General features: G+C 50.9%; 2 protein-coding genes across 8 annotated transcripts in view; both read left to right on the forward strand.

Moving 5' to 3' along the window:
* The window catches only part of FAM131A (family with sequence similarity 131 member A), a 58280-nt gene extending 53634 nt beyond the window's left edge, over nt 1–4646 (forward strand). For all 7 annotated transcript variants that reach the window (XM_028731705.2, XM_028731704.2, XM_028731703.2 and 4 more), the window contains one exon: nt 3324–4646. In XM_028731705.2, the coding sequence (XP_028587538.2) occupies nt 3324–3844 (521 nt within the window). In that variant the 3' untranslated portion in view covers nt 3845–4646. The remainder of the gene's footprint in view (nt 1–3323) is intronic.
* Nucleotides 4647–11036: 6390 nt separating this feature from the next.
* On the forward strand, nt 11037–14376 carry LOC114598054 (alpha-crystallin B chain-like). The gene is made up of 3 exons (XM_028731702.2): nt 11037–11322; nt 12102–12256; nt 13626–14376. Exons 1-3 carry the CDS (start codon nt 11052–11054, stop codon nt 13797–13799), a joined length of 600 nt encoding a protein of 199 aa, XP_028587535.2. The 5' UTR covers nt 11037–11051; the 3' UTR covers nt 13800–14376.
* Nucleotides 14377–20146: the final 5770 nt, after the last annotated feature.

The raw sequence follows: 20146 nt of genomic DNA on the forward strand, positions 1-20146 counted from the left end.
GGCACTCTGTACTCTGTACTGCTCTTCCCAACTTATCCTCCATGGATCTACATGCATTGCATTGCGTGTGGTGTGATTTTGGGTGTTGGGGGGGGGGGACATTCCACCTCCTGGAATTTGCAGAGCAGCTACACTTTGCCCCATGCAATCCAGCACCTCTCCTAACTCTTAAAATAATCTCATTCCAGTGCCAGGGCAGGTGGAGGGATTGTGGCCATTAGTTGGTGAACTGAAAAGTGAGAAAAGATAGGTTGAACAAGAGGATAAAATTTATTGTGCATCACAGCTAAGGAGCAAATTTAATCAAAAGATACAGGCTGTCACCATGGACAAGAGAGACCCCATTAACGTGGACCTCTGTTTAAGGACTTAGAGAAACCACATGGGAATATGGGGTTAAAGAAAAAAAGTCTACTGCACCTCTTCAACATCAGGATAAAGGGAGGGAAGGAAGAAGATGAAGGAAAGAGGGTGGTTTGGAAGTCACCATCCAACATTTGGGTAAAAAAAAATATTTCACTATTGAAAGGACCCTGGAAAGGCTAACAAAGGAAGGCAAGTGTGATCAGATGCTCTCAGGAGAACTGGAATCTTTTCTTTCCCTTCATTTATTTGGAAACACAACCTGAATTCAATGTAACTGAGATGAAAACCTCCAACATAATAGCGGTCTGAAAGAACCAAACTCCTTGTGATCTTCCACAAATCTGAGGTCAGGCAGCCTCTTCCATTCTTCCAAGGAAGACCTGCACACCCACTCCCATGTCATCCAAAGCTGTGGTTCCCAATTAGCTAAGTACTGCAGACACCTGGTTTTTCAAAAGCCAAGCCACGGACCCCCTACTTTTGAACATTTTGATAACTCTATGGTAGTTTTTGTTATGTGGATGGTGCCTTGGACCCCTTGGAGTCCCCACCAGTTGGGAACCACTGCATTAAAGAATGACTTTCAGATGGCTCAACTGCGATTCTGCAATCAGTTCTTGAGCTATTACAATAGTAAGGAAATGGGATTTTTGGGTTTAGCAGGATCACTTGGGTGCCACTTGAACTCACCTGCAAGATTGTGCCGATATTGGGACACTAGAAGACCAAACTCAAGGTCTTGAAAAATGGTGCTGGGAGGTGCTTCATTTTGTTACATCTTCTAGCAACATTTTCTTCTGCCTTCAACCTGATGCAGAAGCCTAGGCAGGAAATCAACGTGCCCCAAACGTCCCATGTCTGGCCTTGCAAGCGGGTGAACCAAAGTCTTCTGTCTCCAAGTGAGGGAAGTTCATAATTAGGTGTAGCAGATAGAAATGGCAGTCTGTAAGAGCTCCCTTCTTGCAAAAATGGCAGCCCCAACAGAGGGGGGTCCACAAACATAGCAGGATGATTCTTGTGCCTAAGGTACAGCTGGAGGATGTTTTCAAAAGTAATAACTTTTGGGTGTTTTTAACTGTTACGTTTGTTTTTAGAATGTTGCTATAGAATTCATTTTGCTTAAGTTGTGTGTCTGTTTGTCGCCCTGGGCTCCTTTGGGAAGAAAGACAGGATATACAGTAAAAGTAAAATGTAATAACAAAGAAGAAGCAGCCACTGAATTGCTCAGATATATGAACATCCCAGTTGGCGTGCTCTGGACTGTGCCAGCCTCAGCCATCGTGTCTCCATTTGAACACTGGCTAAGATTGAAAGACAAAATTGCCTTTGCAGAAAGGGGGTATATGAGCATCACTCTCTGTCCCCATATATCGTCTGTTTGGCTTTTCTCACCTGCTGTTTCCTGCTTACCCCTTGGCATGGTGCCACGGGTCGCAGGGCCTTCTGCGCCCACGGAGAGCCCGCCAGCTGGCACCCGTGTGTTGGCAGAGTGTGTAATCTGCGTCCTTCTTGCGCAGACAAAAGCTCCCTTTTTCCTACAATTAACTGCCGACGAATCGGGCGCTATTTGCATATCAAAGAAAGTCAGCGGTAATCTGTGGTGCGGCATCTAAAGAAAGTTCTAATTACTCCTCTGTATAATTAGAATGAGTGGGCAATGGAGAGGAGGAGGAGGAGGAGGCATAGATGGAAAAGTTACCTCTCTCCGGTTGCAGGAACGAACGTCACAGGGGTAGCCAAGGCAGAGAGCCACCTGCTCTCCCATGATGGGGAGGGCTACTGTAAGCCCTGCTAAAGTGTATGTGTGTGTTTTTAATGGTGCTGTGGGTTAAACCACAGAGCCTAGGACTTGCTGATCAGAAGGTCGGCGGTTCAAATCCCCGCGATGGGGTGAGCTCTCATTGCTCGGTCCCTGCTCCTGCCAACCTAGCAGTTCGAAAGCACGTCAAAGTGCAAGTAGATAAATAGATACCACTCTGGCGGGAAGGTAAACAACATTTCCGTGCACTGCTCTGGTTTGCCATAAGCGGCTTAGTCATGCTGGCCTCATGACCCGGAAGCTGACTGCGGACAAATGCCAGCTCCCTTGGCCTATAGAGCGAGATGAGCGCCACAACCCCAGAGTCGGCCACGACTGGACCTGAAGGTCAGGGGTCCCTTTACCGTTAGCTAGCTTGCTGCAAATTTTGGGAAACTGAACGGGCTCAAAAAGTTTTCAGGGTGAACTGTCTCCCCCAAATTCACATTGATGATATGGGGCAGAGCTGCACCATTTGTGTTGGGATATGATTAGATGCTAGGAGACGATATATTTGTTAGATATTATCCTTCCCTCCTCATGTTTGTGAGTTCAGCAGAGTGCCACCCCTTTGCAGCTTAAAAGGGAAGCTTAGATAAGCTAGTTTTAGCCTTTTAGTTTTAATAATCCAGGGTGCTTTAAGACAGACTGGATTTTCCTGGTATTTCCTCCTTTCCTCCCCCTTAAAACTATAATCACTCACAAACAGCCTTGAAACATTCACTCACCAGCAATACATTTTAAAGAGTAACAGACACAGCAGCTTCGTTCAGGCAGGCTGAAAATAGTGATTGAGTTACTAAGGCAAACTTAAATCTAGCTTAAAAATGGAGTCTGAGCTGGAGCTCAGACTTGCAGACATTCTCACATTGTAGGCATGTTGGAGCTGAGTTGGGAAGACAGTGCGTTCAGGCAGGGAAAAGCATAAACAGCTACGCCTTCTTCCTGCCAGGACACAAAGGGAAGTGTTCTCACCAAGTTCTCTCTAGCAATTTTACAGAAAAGGCCAGCATCTTCACGTGGCCTCAAGTGGCCGATAACCAGGTGCAAAACGCGCCTGGCGCCTGGCTAATTTCGAACACTGCTTTGGACCTCGGGGCCCGTCCCCCGTGTCCCTTGAATGCCGCGCTGCTCATGCCCTCCCCTTGCTGTGTTGCAGATGCAGCGAGCCAGCTGCCCCCCAGCACCCTGCTGAAGGGCTTCCTGCACAGCCGCTTGTGCCAGCTGAATGCCCGCCAAGGCTCCTGCGACCCAGAGAGCGACTCCTCCCAGACCACCATCTCTCCGGAGACCTTGTGCTCCAGCCTCTGCAGCCTGGAGGACAGCCTCCTCCTCAAGGAGCTGGGCTCGCCCTCAGAACTGGCCGCCAAGCTGCTGGGCTCCATGTCGGGCGAGGAGGAGCTCCTCCTCTCCAAGTTGCCCCCACAGACAGCCGGGGAATGTGCCTTCCGGAGCCTAGCACAGCTCGAGTGCCTGGACTCAATGTACTCCATGTCCTTCACCGAGTCCTGCCTCTCGCCCACCGAAGACGAGGGCATCCCCTGCAAGGACTACAAGGGTCACGAGGACAGCTGCCAGGTCCGGAGGAAAGTGTCCGATGTGGCCTCTTCAGGCGTGGTCTCCCTGGACGACAACGAAGAGGAGGAGGAAGAGCAAGAGGAAGACACCGGCGAGCAGTGAGACCTGCTCTCGCCGCGGCATGCTTCACCTGCCATTTTTCTGTCCTGCTCCGTGGCATCCGCCCTCGACTGTGCTCCGTGGCCCGCCTGTCGTCCCGGAGCGGGGGCTCCCCCTTCCTTCACCGGGTGGCGGCCTGGCTGTCCGCAGGGCAGGGGGAGACGGGGTGGTAAGCTGACCAGCGCCCCCCTGCCCTGCCCTGCCCTCCTGCCTTCACCTCCACTGTGCCATCTGATCCAACCATTGAAGCCTGAGGGGGGGGGGCCTCTCCCACGCGTGGCTCCGTGGATTTTGCCTGCTGCATTTTCTCTCTCTTTCTCTCTCGTGGTCTGTTTCGTTTTCTTTGCATGAGAATGTCTTGAGGGTGGGGGTGGGGGTGGGGGAAGAATCAAGCAAAGCGACAGAACAAAAGCAACAGCGGGGCAACGACAGCTGGACAAACCCCCACGCCCGCCCGCCCCCAAATCTAGGGCCTGTTGGGAGCATGCTGTGCTCTCCCCGATCTCAGTGCCCCCACCCAGGGTTGGTGCGGGGGGGGGGAGAGAAGAGGCCCGTCTCATGCTGTCCAAGTGGCATGGCTAAACTGTGATGACGACGACCCTTAAGACAATTTAACTAATATATATATCTATAAATATATATGTATATCTCCGCGCCTGACCCCTTCCCCTTCCAACTTCTCTGGCTCGAGGTTGAAGGGCTGAAACAGAATGTGGAATGCAATGGATGCTTGATTTGTTATGCCTTTTTTATATAAAAAGAAAAAAGAAAAAAAAGAAAAAAAATCCACACTGGCCCAAATGGACACTTCTCGGCTTTTACTGTCTTGAATTTTATACTATGGACCCGCCGGGGGAAAGAAGGGTTAAGGAGGGAGCGGGGGGGGGGAATTCCTATGTGCTCCTCTTCCCCCCAACTCCCTTCCTTGGGAATAAGCCGGGAGCATGGCAGGGCGTCGGTGGGAGCAGCCAGTCCTCCCACCCCAGATCTTTTCTATATTTTTGTATGTGTGTGTGTGCGTGTGTGTCTGTGTTGCTGTCATCCTCGCGGGCATTGCTCTTCCTCCTGTGGACGGGTTTTCTAAGGGGTCCGCCGCTTTCTCCACGCTTCCATCCTGGACAGCCCGGGGTGGGAAAATACTGTGATCCTCATCCCACCTCTCCTCTGCCCCTTAGCAGTTCACCCCACTGCACAAGACCCCGTGAGGAAGGGATCCGCCTACCCCAGCCCCCAGCTCTAAGCAGCTCCAAATGTGAGGGGGGCCCTTACCCTCCAGCAGGGCTCTAAGGTGGTGCCAGGGGGTTAGAATGACTTCAGGTCCACTCATGCCTTGGCTAACTGTGGATTAGGGAACCTTTCATGCTCCCTTTAATTCCCCATTGTCCATGCGGCCGACTACTGCTGTTCCACCCTTTCTCACTCCTAAGCAAAGTTTCTTTGCGCTTAGAAAATCCAAACAGGATGGCTGCATCAGTTGCACAAGGACTCTCCAGATTTATTTTATTATTTATTCCAATTTATAATGCTCTTCACCCAAAGATACAGTATAAGGACACAAAACACGTAACAAACAAAAAAATCAGAATAATAAATAACACCCACCCCTCCGCAGACACATTTAAAAGGCAATGGGTTGTTTAATTAGCCAAAGGTCCGGTTCTTAAAGGCATGTAATGAAGGCGCCAGTCAAGCCTCCCTGGGGAGAGCATTCCACAAATGGGAAGCCACCGCAGAAAAGGCCCTGTTCTTGTGTTGCCACCCTCTGGACCTCTTGTGGAGGAGGCACATGAAGAAGGGCCTCGGATGATGATCTCAGGGTCTGGATCAGTTCATGTGGGGAGAGGTGGTCCTTGAGGTATTGCAGTCCTGGGCCCTTTAAGGCTTTATAGGTCAAGACCAGCACTTTGAATCGGGCCTGGAAAGTAATTAGCGGTAAGCACAGTTTGGGCCAGGGTAGGTGTAATACGCTTGAACTGTTTCCCCCCGCTGAGCACCCTGGCTGCTGATTTCTGCACCTTAGAATTAGGGATGAGAAAGTGTGGGGCAGCAGTAGTGTGGAGAACGCCACATGGACAAGGGGAAGTTAAAGGAGGCACAAGGCATTCAACAACCACCAGGGTATGGACAGGCCTAAACCTGTATGGTGGGTTAATTAGGCATACAGGCCAGGTTTATCTAGTCTCCAAACTTCTGCCAGTTTTATGCCAGCTCAACTGTTACGGCTGCTTCAGAAGGATCCCCCAGGGACTTTGGTTTGGTCAGAGCCCTGAGGGTTCTGTTAAAGATCCTTAGCACCTCCTCGCACAACTACTGTAGCAAAGTTCCCTGGGGAGGAGTGCTACGAAAAACCAGTGTTAAGTCTGCAGCGCGTACCTATATGCCCAGAAAAAAAGAGACACACAGATGCAAGCCTGCGTATCCCCTTGGCGTGCATCGCTCCATAAATCCTGCCACCTGCATGCACACAGGTGTACTGTAGCACAAGTCTGCTCCCTGCCCCCCCCCCCACATGCACATGCAGAAGAGACACACACACACCTCTTTTAAAGCAGTTAAAAAGCATAACCCCTTTCCCACCCACCAGTAATTCTGGGAATTGTAATTCTTAGGGTTGCCAGTGTTTTAAGGCTGCTCCTTCTCCTAGGTCTGTGATATCAGCCTGACCCACAGAAATGTTGCAGGCGAAGCTTCATTCACTGTCCGCCACTGTTTCTCTATGCTAAATTGCTTATCCCCTGATAAATTTCAGTGGGTCAGGCAGTTGGTAAAGGCCCCAGGATCAGTAATAAAAGTTGGCAACCCTAAATCTGATAGATGGCTGGTTCGCTTTAACAAAGATGTTTCAGCAACCCCAGTAGCTATGCTTCCATACACACTTTAGGGGTGAAGCCCTGCTGAGTAGTTTTAAACCATTTTGCCTGTAGCTCTTTTCCCCCATTTTAATCCCAGCTTTCTACTTGTTTCCTCGGTGCAGATGATCAACTCTAATAGATGTGAGGGCTCCCCCTGGTTTCCTCTAGAGGGAGCAGAACCTCCATGTTCAGAGGCAGTATACCTCTGGTCTAATCCACAGGGCTCATCTTGGGTTCATCTGATGCAGCATTCACGCAAGCCCCCCAATCCCATGACTCTGCAGATTTCATTCTTTGGCACAACTCTTCAAGGCACAGGAGCCCTGCCATCCATTGCACTTGGTCACTCTGTGTTCAGCATGACCATTGAGAAATATCCCTGAAGAATGCACATCAGGAGAGAAGTGCGGTAAATGCGAACACATGCCCCAAAGCACTTGCACACACACACAAACACACACACACAGATGCATGAATACAGACCCCAACTCAAGACAATCAGGTCCTTCCCTCCTGGTTTGGCTGCCTCTCCTATTTTTTGTTTTTAACCAGGTAATCCACAGAGAGCAGGTTGGGGAGCAGTGAAATGGGACTTCTGAGAGATGCTTCTGTTTGGTGTGTGGAACGGGGAGCAGGGAAAGAACCAGGTTCCTAATATCTCTCATGATCTGGAGGTGAGGGTAGGGAAAAATGGTTTGCAGGGCCACTGGCTTCGCTGGGTATCTCCGAACCCTGCAGCCTCCAGACCTTGCTCCTCCTCCTTGCTTTCACCATCTACTCACCTGCTTAGAGCGAGGAAAGAGCAGCATCTTCTGCTTGCCTTGTGCTCTCCACTCTGGGTGGTTGCACTAGTTGGGCTCGGAGGGAGATGGCAAAACGACGGGCAGCAGGAGCAGGACATGAGGTGGAAGTCTGGAAATGAGTGGTTACTGCTAAATGCAGAAATGTGTATGTGTGTGTCCCTGCAGGGTCCCACGCAGGCCCTGGTCTCTGTTCTGCCCCAGGCTTCTCTGTGTTTGTTGGCACCTTCTATGGAAAGTGCAATTTCACAGACAGCTGCCCATCTTTTAGGAGAAGCAAGGCCTTTGGGAAAAGTAGCTCATTCCTAAGAATTTAAGGGAGCTGCTCTGTGGCAAGGGATGGACCAAGGGATGGACAGAGACCAGGGCATCTCTCACCAGCTATGTGCCATCCTGACTGGAGAGGACAGGTTTGCTGAAGGTGCGATGAGGGTCAGGTACTGCAATGGTCCCTTGTAGCTATTTTGAGGCAGCTCTGGCACAGCCTACAAGGATGACAGTGAAAGATGAGGGACGAAGGGCTGAAGGACTGTTCAGGTGATGTGGAGGGGAGGGGAGAGGGAGGAATAAAACCAGGTTCAGTTCAAGGAGATCCCTTCCAGCCAAGGATGCTTGAGTAGTTATCATGGCTTCCTCCCCTCGCCACAACTTTGTGCAAACCCAGTCCAAAGTCGGTGGACCACCCTGCCCCACAACTAGCCTCTGGGCAGCCCTCCCCTTCCTGCCACCCCCCCTTGATGCACCTGCAGAGCTGTGCCCCAAAGCCTATGCACCCCTCCCCCACTTCCCCCATCCTCTCCAGCCCTTGCACTAGGCTCCCTGCCCCCAAATGCACAATATTGTTTCCGTGTGTCCCTGTTTCTGCCCTGCCCTGCTCCCGATGTATGCCCCTGGCTGGTACGAGTGTCTGTTTTCGTTCTGTTTGTATCTGTAATTCATTAAAAGGCTGGTTCTACCTGACTGTGTCTCTCCATGTGTGTGTGTCTTTCTCTGTCTCTGTGGACTGGCCCTACTAACTTCGCTCACTGCATCCTCCCACAAGTAGGATTGGGAGGGTGGTTTGCAAACGTTCCGCCTCCGGAGTTCTTTTCCCAGAGGGTTCTTGGATGGACAAGCAGAAGGCCTCCTCCTCCTTCCCAGACTGAGAGCATAACCTAGAAAAACACAGGGCAAGCTATCATTCAGGGGAGCCAATCTGCCACCAGTGAGCTTCTCACTGAGGGATCCCTGTTGGGTTTCCAAGAAGTCGCAAGGTCATCCAGAAGGAATCATTCCCACTACGTTCAAGGTTTGAGTGCTGCTGATTCAGTGGCGTAACATGGGTTGCCATGGCCCGGGGCTGCACAGAAGGGAGGGAAATGGACAGAGTATGCATGCACATACAGTGGTATCTGTGCCGCCCAGGAGACTGCAGCCACAGAGATCAGAAGAGTCTGGAGAGGTCACTTCATGGTTCGCATGGAGAAGCCGTTTGCAATGGAAGTGTGCAGATGCATAGAGGGTGTTGAAATTTTGCACCCCTAACAATTTTGCACCCAGGGCCACCCCATGCAACACCACTGTGTTGATTATTTCATTTTTGTTTGATTTATTACATTTCCACCCTACCTTTCCTCTAAGGAGCCCACAGTGGCAGGCATGGTTTACCCTGCTCTCCATTTTACCCTCACAACACCCCTGTAAGGTAGGTTAGGCTGAGAGATGGAGACTGGCCCAAGGTCACTGAGTGAGCTTCATGGCTGAGTGAGGATTTTGACTCTAGTCACTAAGGTCCTTGCCTGAAACTCTAACCACTATGCCACACTGCCTCTCATGTGCAGCTACAAGGTAATCACCCACTCCCAAGAGGTATGCGTTGGTAGGGGCTGGGGGAATCTCAAGCTTTTCAGAAGTATAAAAAAGCCGTAAGGGGGGAAAGAACCCCAGAAGCTTTCAAATAAGGACGGAAATACTGGTGTGTGTGTGTGTGTGTGTGTGTGTGTGTGTGTTAGAGAAAAGAATGGCATGACTGGACTCCTGAACACGCTGCAAGGTTTTGTTGCAGTTCCACCACCCCAGACTACCGCAGTCTAATCTTTACCAGCTTTCCACACCATCTCTTCTGCAAGATCAGCAGATCTCAGCATATCCCCAGGGAACTGATCAATATGAACAACTGGCTGTGTTCCCACGAGATCTTACTTATAAACTCAGTGGCTTCTTTTGTAATCACCACAATCTTCACTTAGTTCAAGAAATGGAGATCTCAACCCAGAGGTTAGATTTCTGTAGGTTAGATTTTTCTCCTAGGGGAGTTCTCGCTGCTGAAAATTGCTGCTGCCCTTTACTGCAGTTTTGCAAAATCCATTTTGAGATGAGATGAGCAGGGGTGGGCACAGGGACCCACATGCGGTCACCCAGAGACTGTGGTCACAATGACTGCCTTCAATCTTTGACTTGCTCCCATTCTCATCCGAAGATCTCTAGATGGTTTACCTGGGTCTCCTCCTGCCCTCTGGATTCTTACAACAACCCTGTCAGGTAGGTCAGGCCGGGAGTTGGAGGCTGGCCCAAAAAAGCTGTTGCTCTCTAGGCGTCATAGGAGGTGGTGTGGAACAACCACAACATCATGTGATGGCAATAGCCAAGCCACCATCTGCCAGCCTCTCCTTCTCTCCAAACCTGCAATACAGGAATAATAAAGCACTAGCCTACCCTTTAAGGCTATTGTGTGAGGTCGTGCATAAAGCTCTTTCAGCCCTAATGCTTAATATGGGCATCAGCATTCTGCTTCATTCATAGGAAGCTGAGCCAGGCCACTGGTCCATCTTTCCTAGTATTGTCTACCCTGGCTGGCAGCAGTTCCCTTTAGGGCTCTCTCTTAGCCCTGCCAAGCAATGCTGGGATTTGAACCTGGGACAATGGCCCTGCATACCTGAAGGAGTGTCTCCACCCTCATCGTACAGCCCAGACACTGAGATCCAGCTCTGAGGGCCTTCTAGCGGTTCCCTAATTGCGAGAAGTGGGGTTACAGGGAACTAGGCAGAGGGCCTTCTCAGTAGTGGCACCTGCCTGTGGAATGCCCTCCCACCAGATGTCAAGGAAACAAACCACTATCAGACTTTTAGAAGACATCTGAAGGCAGCCCTGTATAGGGAAGCTTTTAATGTTTGATGTTTTACTGTGCTCCATGTTTTAAATTTGTTGGAAGCTGCCCAGAGTGGCTGGGGCAATCCAGTCAGATGGCCGGCATATGAATAAAATAATAATAATAATAATAATAATAATAATAATAATAATAATAATAATAATAGTAATACTGAGCTATGGCCCTTTCCCATAAAATAGGTCCTCTGCTGGACACCGCTCCCATTCCAACCATTGTCTGATGTGGCACAGATATATATATATATATATATAGTCTCCCAGGTAGCCGAGCAGCAAAACTTGAGGCTCAGAGGGGTAGGGGGTGGGCTTCACCCTGCTCCATTGTTCTCATCACCTCTCACTCCCTGCCGCTGAGAATGCAGCCTCCTTATCTCACATTCCAGCACGAGGGCACAGCCAACTAGGCCAATTATGGACATCTTGGCTCTGCTGGACCAGGACAAAGCCCTCCCCTCCCCCGTCCATGTAGGCACTGCAGACCCCTTAGTCCCACACTGCACCCAGGAGAGAGCTGCTGCCACCATCGCCCAGGCCATGTCTTCGGTGAGCTCATCCTCTTCCACCTTCCGCTCAGAGCACATCAGCACCTACAGTCCTGGGAAGCCTCGTTTTGAACCTCTGCTGGACCCTCCCCATGGGATCTTCGGGGCTGGGAGAGCTCGAGAGTCCTATGGGTACTCAGGTGAGTGAGCCCATCTGGGGGCAGCCAGGAGCACTGATCCCACAGGCTCTGAGCTTGAGCAACAGCAGGCAAGAGTCAGGGTTGGCCCAAGGGAGTGCCAGTGCCAGGCAAATGAACTTTTTGAGTCTTTTGGCTGCCTGACCTTAGGTCAGTGGCTGGGTATCTCTGTTCAAAGGCCACATTCTGGGGAGCCTAATGTACGGCTGCTGATGGGACTGCAGCCAAAGCGGCCAAGGCCATCCTTTCTCTCTCTCTCTGTCAACCCCTTTCTCTCTTTTTTCCTCCCTCCCATCCCTTTCTCTCCATCCCACCCCTCCTCTCTGTCTCTGCCAACCCCTTTCTCTCTCTCTCTCTCTCTTTTGCCACATTGCTACCCTTTTTCACTACCCCCCTCTCTCTTTTTCTGCCACCCCCTTTCTCCCTTCCTCCTTCTCTCTCTCCTTCTGCCATCCCCTTCTGTCTCTCTGTCTCTGCCTCTCTCTTTCCTCTCTCCTCTCTCTCCACTTCCATCTTTCTCCTGTTGTGCAGGAACACGTCCTCCTTCCTGCCAGAACTCTGAAGTGATGGTTTGCTCAAGGCTTTCCCCCTTCCACGTCCCATCACCCCATCCATTTCAGCTTCGCCCCTTCCTATCCCCTCTCCAGCCCTCTTTCTCTCCCTCCAGCCTCTTCTTCACACCCATCCACACCTGTTGTTGCAATGGCCAGACCTGTGTTCCAAGGGCGCACCCTCACCCCTCTGCATCTCCTCTGCCTTTGCTTCCCTCCACCCTGCCACAGGCTCACCCCCATCAGCACACCCTTCTGCTCTGGGCAGCAGCAACGTGATCGCCAGTGGCGACAAGTACCAGGTCATGGCGGACGTCAGTCAGTTTGAACCTCACGACATCGTGGTGACCACTTATAACTATTGCATTGTCATCCAGGCAGAGAAGGTAAGATGGCCAATGGGGGTGGGGGCGGGGGGCTGGAATCAAAACTGCAGGAGGCGTGGTTGCAGGCTGCTGTGTGGCAGAGCCACCAAAAAATATTGAAAAGCGTTGAAAAGACACACACATCCCCAGCTCAACAACTTTGGCTGATCCCCTAAGAAAAGCTCAACACCTTTTGCTGCCCACCCCCTCTAAGAAAAATCCTGGCTACGCCCATGGGTGTTGCGTGGATTTTTGATGAGCAGGAGAGGATATTTTGTTTATTCATTATCCTCTTACTTGTGCAAGAATGCAAACACCTATTTCAGCACAGTTAAAAATCGCCATCCATGTGCAGCTTATATTTAGAAGTTTGGGAGACAAGGTTGTATAACCTTCTAGAAAGAACAATTATGATCTGCAAGGATGCTTAGGCAGATTCGGATCACCTCTCTTCTTATATGTTTCCATCTTAACAAAGAAAATCACCCTCAGACTCCTTTAGGCAAAGAAGAAAATATAAGGTTTACTCACTTGTAAGTCTTGCCAGGATTCAACACATACATTATTGAAAATCAAGCAGGCAATAATCCTAAAAGTTACAAAAATCTATAGTCCAGTCTGAAATGGAGTGCACACTTTTGAGGAGAGCTCGCAGATGGCCCATCCCATTGTAGGTTAGAAGAAGAGAGTGCAGCCACAGAAAGAAAAAGATTAAGTCTTCTATTGTTCCCTTTCTTCCCACAGAAGTTTAGAGGATGTGACACCATATAGTCTCCTGTTTGTGACTCTGTAGCAGTCATGCATTTGTGGTTTTGGCTGAAAAAATTCCAGCCGTTGCTATAGTTCGGGGGTGAGGACAGCCTTGCATGGATAGACCTTAGCTGGGGAGGGGGAGGGGACATCTGATCTGCATGCAGGAGAGCTAGGAAAATCCTTGGAGGGCCTCTGTCAGTCAGTGTCAACAAGGCATCCCCAAACTGGTGCCTTCCAAATGGTTTGAATGACAACTCCCTTCCACCCAGAACATGGCCATGCTGGTGCTGGTGCAGTTGGGAGCTGAAGTACGAAATTATAGGGGTGGGGGAACCAGATTGGGGAATGCAGGTGCAGACAGTTCTATTACTGAATTGAATGCATGGAAGACCTGGCTTGGGATAAGGCAGTTTCTTACATTTTATCTACTCAAAAGAACCAACAACTAGAGATGGATGCCTCAGGTTTTCCCTAATTTGCGCACCTTTTTGTCCTGCTTTGATGCATGATGGTAGGTGCTCCTTTGAAGAACTGAACTTATCTTTTAGCCAGCGTAAGTTTGGTACTTGAGATGTGTAAAATGGAAGAGCTGCTTTGGGGGGAACGTCTAAGGCAGGGTGTTTTGCTTGCCCCACAGGTGGCCGAAGACGGCACTGTCTCCAACACTTTCACTCACAAGTGCCAGCTCCCGGCAGACATGGATCCTCTGTCCATCAGCTGCTCCCTGAACGATTCCGGCATGTTGGTCATCACTGCCAGGCGACAACTCCTGGCGCCACCTCCTGTCTTCCGCACAGAGGTCAAGCTTTAACAGCGCATTTTGTCACAACCTGGGAAGCAGGGATCCTTCATAAAACTACCTTGCCTTGGGTAGATTTGCCTAGTAGCCTTGTTCTTGAATTGTTTGATTGGCACTCTGAATAGCCCAATGTCCCATCATACACTGCTGCTGCAGAACCTTGGAACTTCTGCCTGCAATGCATGCTGGGACCCATCCCCATGCACATCTCTTTTGCTGCAGGGATAAAAACTACCTGTAGACTTAGAACAGTGTGTCTATACTGAGTCAGACTATCTCAGTACTGCCAAGTGACAGGCGGAAGCTGCCCAGGATTTCAGGCACAGGGTTTTCCCCAGCCCTACCTGGAGATGCCAGGAATTGAACCTGCTACCTTCGGCACGCGAGGCAGATGCTCTACCCCTGAGCTATGGCCCTTCCTTCCTTGACACTAGATACAAACTAGGACTCTGGGGCCCTGCTGTGGGACTGGGAGACCCCTGCTACAATTCTGGAAACCACCACAGGAGCAGAAGAAGAGGCCCTTAATCTTGCTCAAACACCTCCCATTTTTCCATCCTTCAATAAAGATCACTTCCTGCCCTGCAAAGTCTCTGCTCCTGACTAGAATTGTCTCAATGTCACCTTCTTCTTGGCTTCTTTCCCTTGCAATTCCCCTCTTTGATAGCATGGGCAAGGATGAAATGGGACCCAGACCTTTATCTATTGCTGGAAGATTAGCTGTGTTGATATATATTTTTGCAGCAAAAGCAATAAAAGAGTCTTGTGGCACCTCAAAGACAAATTGGTTAAGTCTCTTCCAAAAATTCTGGAAGGCGTCAGGTTGGGGAGTGCCAAACTTTATCTAACACCCTTTGCAGGAAGGGAATCTTGGTAACCGGCAGGTCCACCAGGAATCAGCCAGTGGGCCACAATCAGTGCCAGTTACGCCAAGTTTTGCAGGACACTTGGGAGAAGATACCCTCAATCTAGCCCTGCCTGCTCTCCATGGCCTCGGCTGCCCTCTCCTCCTGATCCCAAGCCCCAGACATGTCTTGAAGAAGAGGGAAAGGCACCTGAAGGCTGCCCTCCTGGCCCACTGGGAGAGAGCAGGAGCAGGTGAAGAGACAGAAGCAATGAAGAGGAAGAGGAGCAGGGCCAGAGGGTTGACAGGGGGGGGCAGAGGGTCCCTGCTGGGGTGCTAGCAGAGGACAGGTGCCAGATCACAGCAGAATGTTAGAGTAGATGGGGCACTGCCCCCCAAACCTCTCTGCCAGCATCCACTTGTCTACCTTCCTTACAACCAATCAAGGGGATGGCACTGCACACACCTTACATTTGAAGCAAATCCAAAGTATATTGCTTCTCCCCAAGAATCCTGGCAGCTGTATTTTCCCCTTTGTTGTTGTTGTTGTTGTTTAGTCGTGTCCAACTCTTCGTGACCCAATTCCCAGCCCTCTCAACAAACTGTGCTTCCCAGGATTCTTTGGAGAAGGTCAATACACATGTGTGTTGGACAGTCTTCATGGCATGAAAGTTGTCCAATTGGCATCATCATCATCATCATCATTATTATTATTATTATTATTATTATTATTATTATTATTATTATTATTATTTCTTCCCACCATTTTCCCTAATAGAGACTCAAGTCAGCTTACAGATGCAATGAGAACTTGGCCGGTAGGAGGGTGGAATCAAAAGTATAATGGTTTGGCCGTGGCTCCACCTGCTGGTAGCCTCCCAGCCTCCTGCCCTCCCAGCCTCAATGGACAGTAGCGGCCACTGTGCCTGCTGATGCTGTTGTCCCACAGCTGGCCATCGCTAGTTCAAGGTGTTGCTTTGGGTGTGTAAGAGAAAGAGAAAGGAAGGAAAGGGTCAGGAAAGGGTTAAAGCTGAAGACCCCTCTGTGCCAAAACCATCATCGCATAGGAGTTGTATACTGAGTCGGACCATTGGTCCACCAGGCTCATTATTATCAACACTGCTTGGCCCTCCAAGGCTGTGAAAGAGCTTTCAGGCAGGAGTCCTTCCCAGACCTACCTGGAGATGCCAGAAATTGAACCCAGGACTTTGTGCACCCAAAGCAAATGCTCTAAAGCTAAGATAGGCCTTTCCAGAGCCAGTGTGGTGTAGTGGTTAAGAGCGGTAGTCACGTAATCTGGGTAACCGGGTTCGCGTCTCCGCTCCTCCACATGCAGCTGCTGGGTGACCTTGGGCCAGTCACACTTCTTTGAAGTCTCTCAGCCCCACTCAGCTCACAGAGTGTTTGTTGTGGGGGAGGAAGGGAAAGGAGATTGTTAGCCGCTTTGAGACTCCTGAAGGGGAGTGAAAGGCGGGATATAAAATCCAAACTCTTCTTCTTCTTCTTCTTCCCCAAGAGCTCCAAGTAGAAAGCAGGAGAGCTCAGAGAGGCTAGCTAAAAAAAGAGCCACTTGACCTCTGCGCGGGGCTTTTCAGTGCTTGCCCAGCTCCAAAAGAATTGCCCAGTTCTGACCTTGCTGCACCCACATACATTGCCACAGGGGCGGGCAGCATTTCTGCCACTCCTTCCATTGGCCCCAGTCTAAACCCACGCCAACAAACCCGAAATAGTTTTATTTCTCCGCAGCTGACCAGCCCGCCTCCTCCACCCCACCGAAAGCTCTTTTGAAAGGACCAGCACAACTTTGGCAGAGGAGGAGCTGCTGGCGCTCGCTGACTGCCTCGTTCTTTTCTCTCCCTCTTTTTTTTTTTCCGGAGGAGATGCCAGCTGCTCATTACATCTCTATAGCACAGTAGTTTTATTTCCGTTTCCCTCTCTATTCCAAGCCCCAGGATCCCTGGCTCAGCATTCTTTTGCGCAGCTCCCGGAAGGCCAGCTCAGACTCTTTATTGACTAGGCTGTGTGTGTGTGTGTGTGTGTGTGTGTGTGTGTGTGTGTGTGTTTCTGGCAATAAAATAAAATAAAGGCAGAGGGGGAGAGAGAGCTGCTGGAGTTGGCAGAAGGATATGAGTTCTGCAAGATCTGAGCTCGAGGGCAGAACCCTAGCTTCCCAGAATCCTTCAGTGACGAATGCAGGCCAATTCCTATGTGGCACACTTCCCCGTGGAAAAGACAGGCCTGGTTCTCTAGCACAGAATCCGGCTGCCAGGGGCAATAGAGATGGTGGCAGCAATGAGGTTGTGCTTTCACCTTTTAAGAAAAATCCAGGCGAGACAGCAGCCCATAAGAAAATGTTAAAAGTGTGCCAAGGGATGGGGCGAGGACTTCCGTGTGTGCTACTTAGCTCTGTGTCGCATGAAGCTGCCTTCTACCAAGCTGGGATAGCTCACTCGGTAGAGCATGTGACTCTTAATCTCAGGGTCATGGGTTCAAGCCCTACTTTGGCCAAAAAGATTTCTGCATTGCAAGGGGTTGGACTAAATGACCCTTGCGGGTACCTTCCAGCTTACAATTCACATAGGGCCGGCCTTATTGTTAGACAAAAGGAGGTGGCTGCCTCAGGCAGCAGCGTGGTCAAGTCGCTTGGAGACATTTCAGGCACATTGCCTTCGCCGTGGCTAATAACCTTTGACAGCTGAATTTGTCCTAAGGTAAAGGTAAAGGTTCCCCTGCCCGTACGGGCCAGTCTTGACAGACTCTAGGGTTGTGCGCCCATCTCACTCAAGAGGCCGGGGGCCAGCACTGTCCGGAGACACTTCCGGGTCACGTGGCCAGCGTGACATCGCTGCTCTGGCGCACACGGAAACGCCGTTTACCTTCCCGCTAGTAAGGGGTCCCTATTTATCTACTTGCACCCGGGGGTGCTTTCGAACTGCTAGGTTGGCAGGCGCTGGGACCGAGCAACGGGAGCGCACCCCGCAGCGGGGATTCGAACCGCCGACCTTTCAATCGGCAAGCCCTAGGCGCGGAGGCTTTTACCCACAGCACCACCCGCGTCCCTTGAATTTGTCCTATCGCCTTCTAAACCCAGCCAGCTTGGCAGCCCCTGCAACCCGTTGTGGCAGGGAGTTCCACAATTCAAGCAGGGTCGCCATTTCTCTGCTGGGCTTCCGTGAATGACCTCAGTTGGGACTGGACTCTGCATGCAAACCATGAAGGATAGCCCCTCGCTGCCTTCTCAAAGCATCGCAGAATTGTAGCGTTGCAAAGGGTCGTCTAGAGTAGTCCTAACTTTGCAACGCAGAAACCCCAGTTAAAGAATCGCTGACAGCTGGCTATCCAACCTCTCCTTGAAGGAGATTCTATCCCCTTCCTGGGTAGTCCGGTCTGCTTGTTTGCTTTTGCCTGTAGAAGCCTCTCCCCTTAGTGCAGCAGCTCTGGGCACCCGCGTACTGGTCCAGGCGTCTCCATCCCTCTGCCTCCCTCGTTTTTCCTCTTCCTGCAACGCGGTACTCATCACGCGGCGGGAAAGGCCTTTCCGGGGGCCGAGGCGAGCCCTGCGCAACAGCTGCGGAGTGCGCCAGCTGCCGCCGGCGGGCAAAGAGGTCGGAGGGTCGCGGGTCTTGCAGCAAGCTCGGCCCGCTGCAGCAGCCACACGGCCGCCCTGGCTCGCCGCGCGTCCTGACGAGCGCGGCTGCAGCCCCAGGGAGAGCTTCTCCTTCGGTGTCAGCGGAGAGAGGCGGCAGGGAGGAGGAGAAGCGGCGGCAGAGCACGGCGATCGGCGGGAAGCAGCTGGAGCCAGGAGGCGGCGCTGGTGGCGGGGTGGGAGAGGCGGTGGAAGGACAGGCCGATGCAAGGCGGAGGTTGCAGCGAAACTTCATGAACTAGGAACCCCGAAATTTCGAATCCCCTCCAAACTGGCGCCAAGGATTCGTCGTGGTTTTGTAGCGCGAGCGTTATGCCAGGCATCCCAAAACTGAGTAATCGAAACGACTACAAAACTTTGGCACAGGTTTGGAGGGGACCCAAAATTTCGGGGTTAAGGAGGCTCTCCGGAGAGACCAGGGTGGGCTTGTTGGCGGAGGAGAGAGGGTAGATGGGCGTGAAAGGGTTAAAACAGGCGGTCAAGCTCCCTTGGTCTGGAAGCAGGTTTTCCTCAGGACCTGCAGCAGGGCAGCAAAGGTTTAAACCGCCCCCGCCCAAACGCACACACTCCACCCCTATTATGGTCGCAATTCACCATCAGTCCCTTCTCTCTTCCCCCAACCTCTGGTGCCATGTGCATTTCTAAAAACCTGCAGGTTAAATTCAAAGGTGGGTGGGTTTATTGCCAAAATAGCCTACTTAGAATCTTCTTTGCGTGGGGCTAAGTATTAGGGAATTCCAGGTTAAGGCTCCACAAGCCAGAGTTGAGGACACAGGGATTTCCACATAGGGCAAGTTTTGGGCGTGAAGCGCTGGCATGTGGCACCTCCAAGACACTATTGGTCTCTTCCTTGCAATCTGCCAGAGCCTGTATTCTCATGCAATGGTGTGCGATATCTAAAATAAGGCAATCAAAACTGATCTCCCAGGGTCTACAGGAAATTCTCTGAGAGTGCCACTCCCACTGTGCCCAGCCAGGTAAAGGGGCACAACCTATAGAAGCTGTGCAGGTCCCCAGCCTGCTCTCTCTCTCTCTGATCCCTGCTATGTGATCTCTTCTCTTCGATGCTTCATCATTGACTAGGGATGCAGGATGCGTGCTGAGTCACAGCTTAGACTCCAATCCTAATCTAAACTATGTCTGTACAGTCGTACACTGGTTGTTGAACGCCTTGGTACTCGGACGTTTTGGCTCCCGAACGCCACAAACCTGGAAGTGAGTGTTCTGGTTTGCATGCGTTTTTCAGAAGCCGAACGTCCGATGCGGCTTCCAATTGAGTGCAGGAAGCTCCTGCAGCCAATCGGAAGCTGCGCCTTGGTTTTCAAACCTTTCCGGGAGTCAGACGGACTCCCGGAACAGATTAAGTTCGACAGCCAAGGTACGACTGTGGTTCCGTTTTAAGCCTGCCTCAAGACTGCTACTGTGAAACCGAGTGAGTAAACTGATCTTTACTTAACAAGAAGAGTGTTTTGCGTGTTTATAGTTTTAAGGGAGAGGAACAGGGGAAATAACAGGAAATCCGTTCTGCAGTAAAGCATCCTGGATTACTCAAATGAAAAGGCTAAAGCTTCCTTGTTTTTGCTGACAAAGGGATGCACTCTGCTGAACTCACAAACGCAAAGAGGGCTAATATCTAAGAAATATATCCTCCTAGTTTCTATACACATCCCTACAAGGGGAAGTCCCTAACTCACCGAGGGCTTGAGACCCATTGTCTGTCTTCACCTGGTTTAGCTAGCCAGTCAAAGCCATTCCTAGGACGGGGTCACTGCTGCATGGTGACATCTGAGTGCAGTGTGGGGACAAAAGGTGGGCGAACTGCCCCAGAAGAAGCACGACATGCCCCTCACCAGAGGTACTACCCCTCCC

This window comes from Podarcis muralis, chromosome 6 (genome assembly GCF_964188315.1).
Source record: "Podarcis muralis chromosome 6, rPodMur119.hap1.1, whole genome shotgun sequence".
In the NCBI taxonomy this organism is placed as follows: domain Eukaryota; kingdom Metazoa; phylum Chordata; class Lepidosauria; order Squamata; family Lacertidae; genus Podarcis; species Podarcis muralis.

What these genes read in the sequence shown, in the direction of transcription:
- LOC114598054 (XM_028731702.2), top strand. Translation starts at nt 11,052, where the DNA reads ATGGACATCTTGGCTCTGCTGGACCAGGACAAAGCCCTCCCCTCCCCC. An exon ending in AGAGTCCTATGGGTACTCAG is followed by an intron (nt 11,323 to 12,101) that starts GTGAGTGAGCCC and finishes ACCCTGCCACAG; the next exon opens with GCTCACCCCCATCAGCACAC. An exon ending in TTGTCATCCAGGCAGAGAAG is followed by an intron (nt 12,257 to 13,625) that starts GTAAGATGGCCA and finishes CTTGCCCCACAG; the next exon opens with GTGGCCGAAGACGGCACTGT.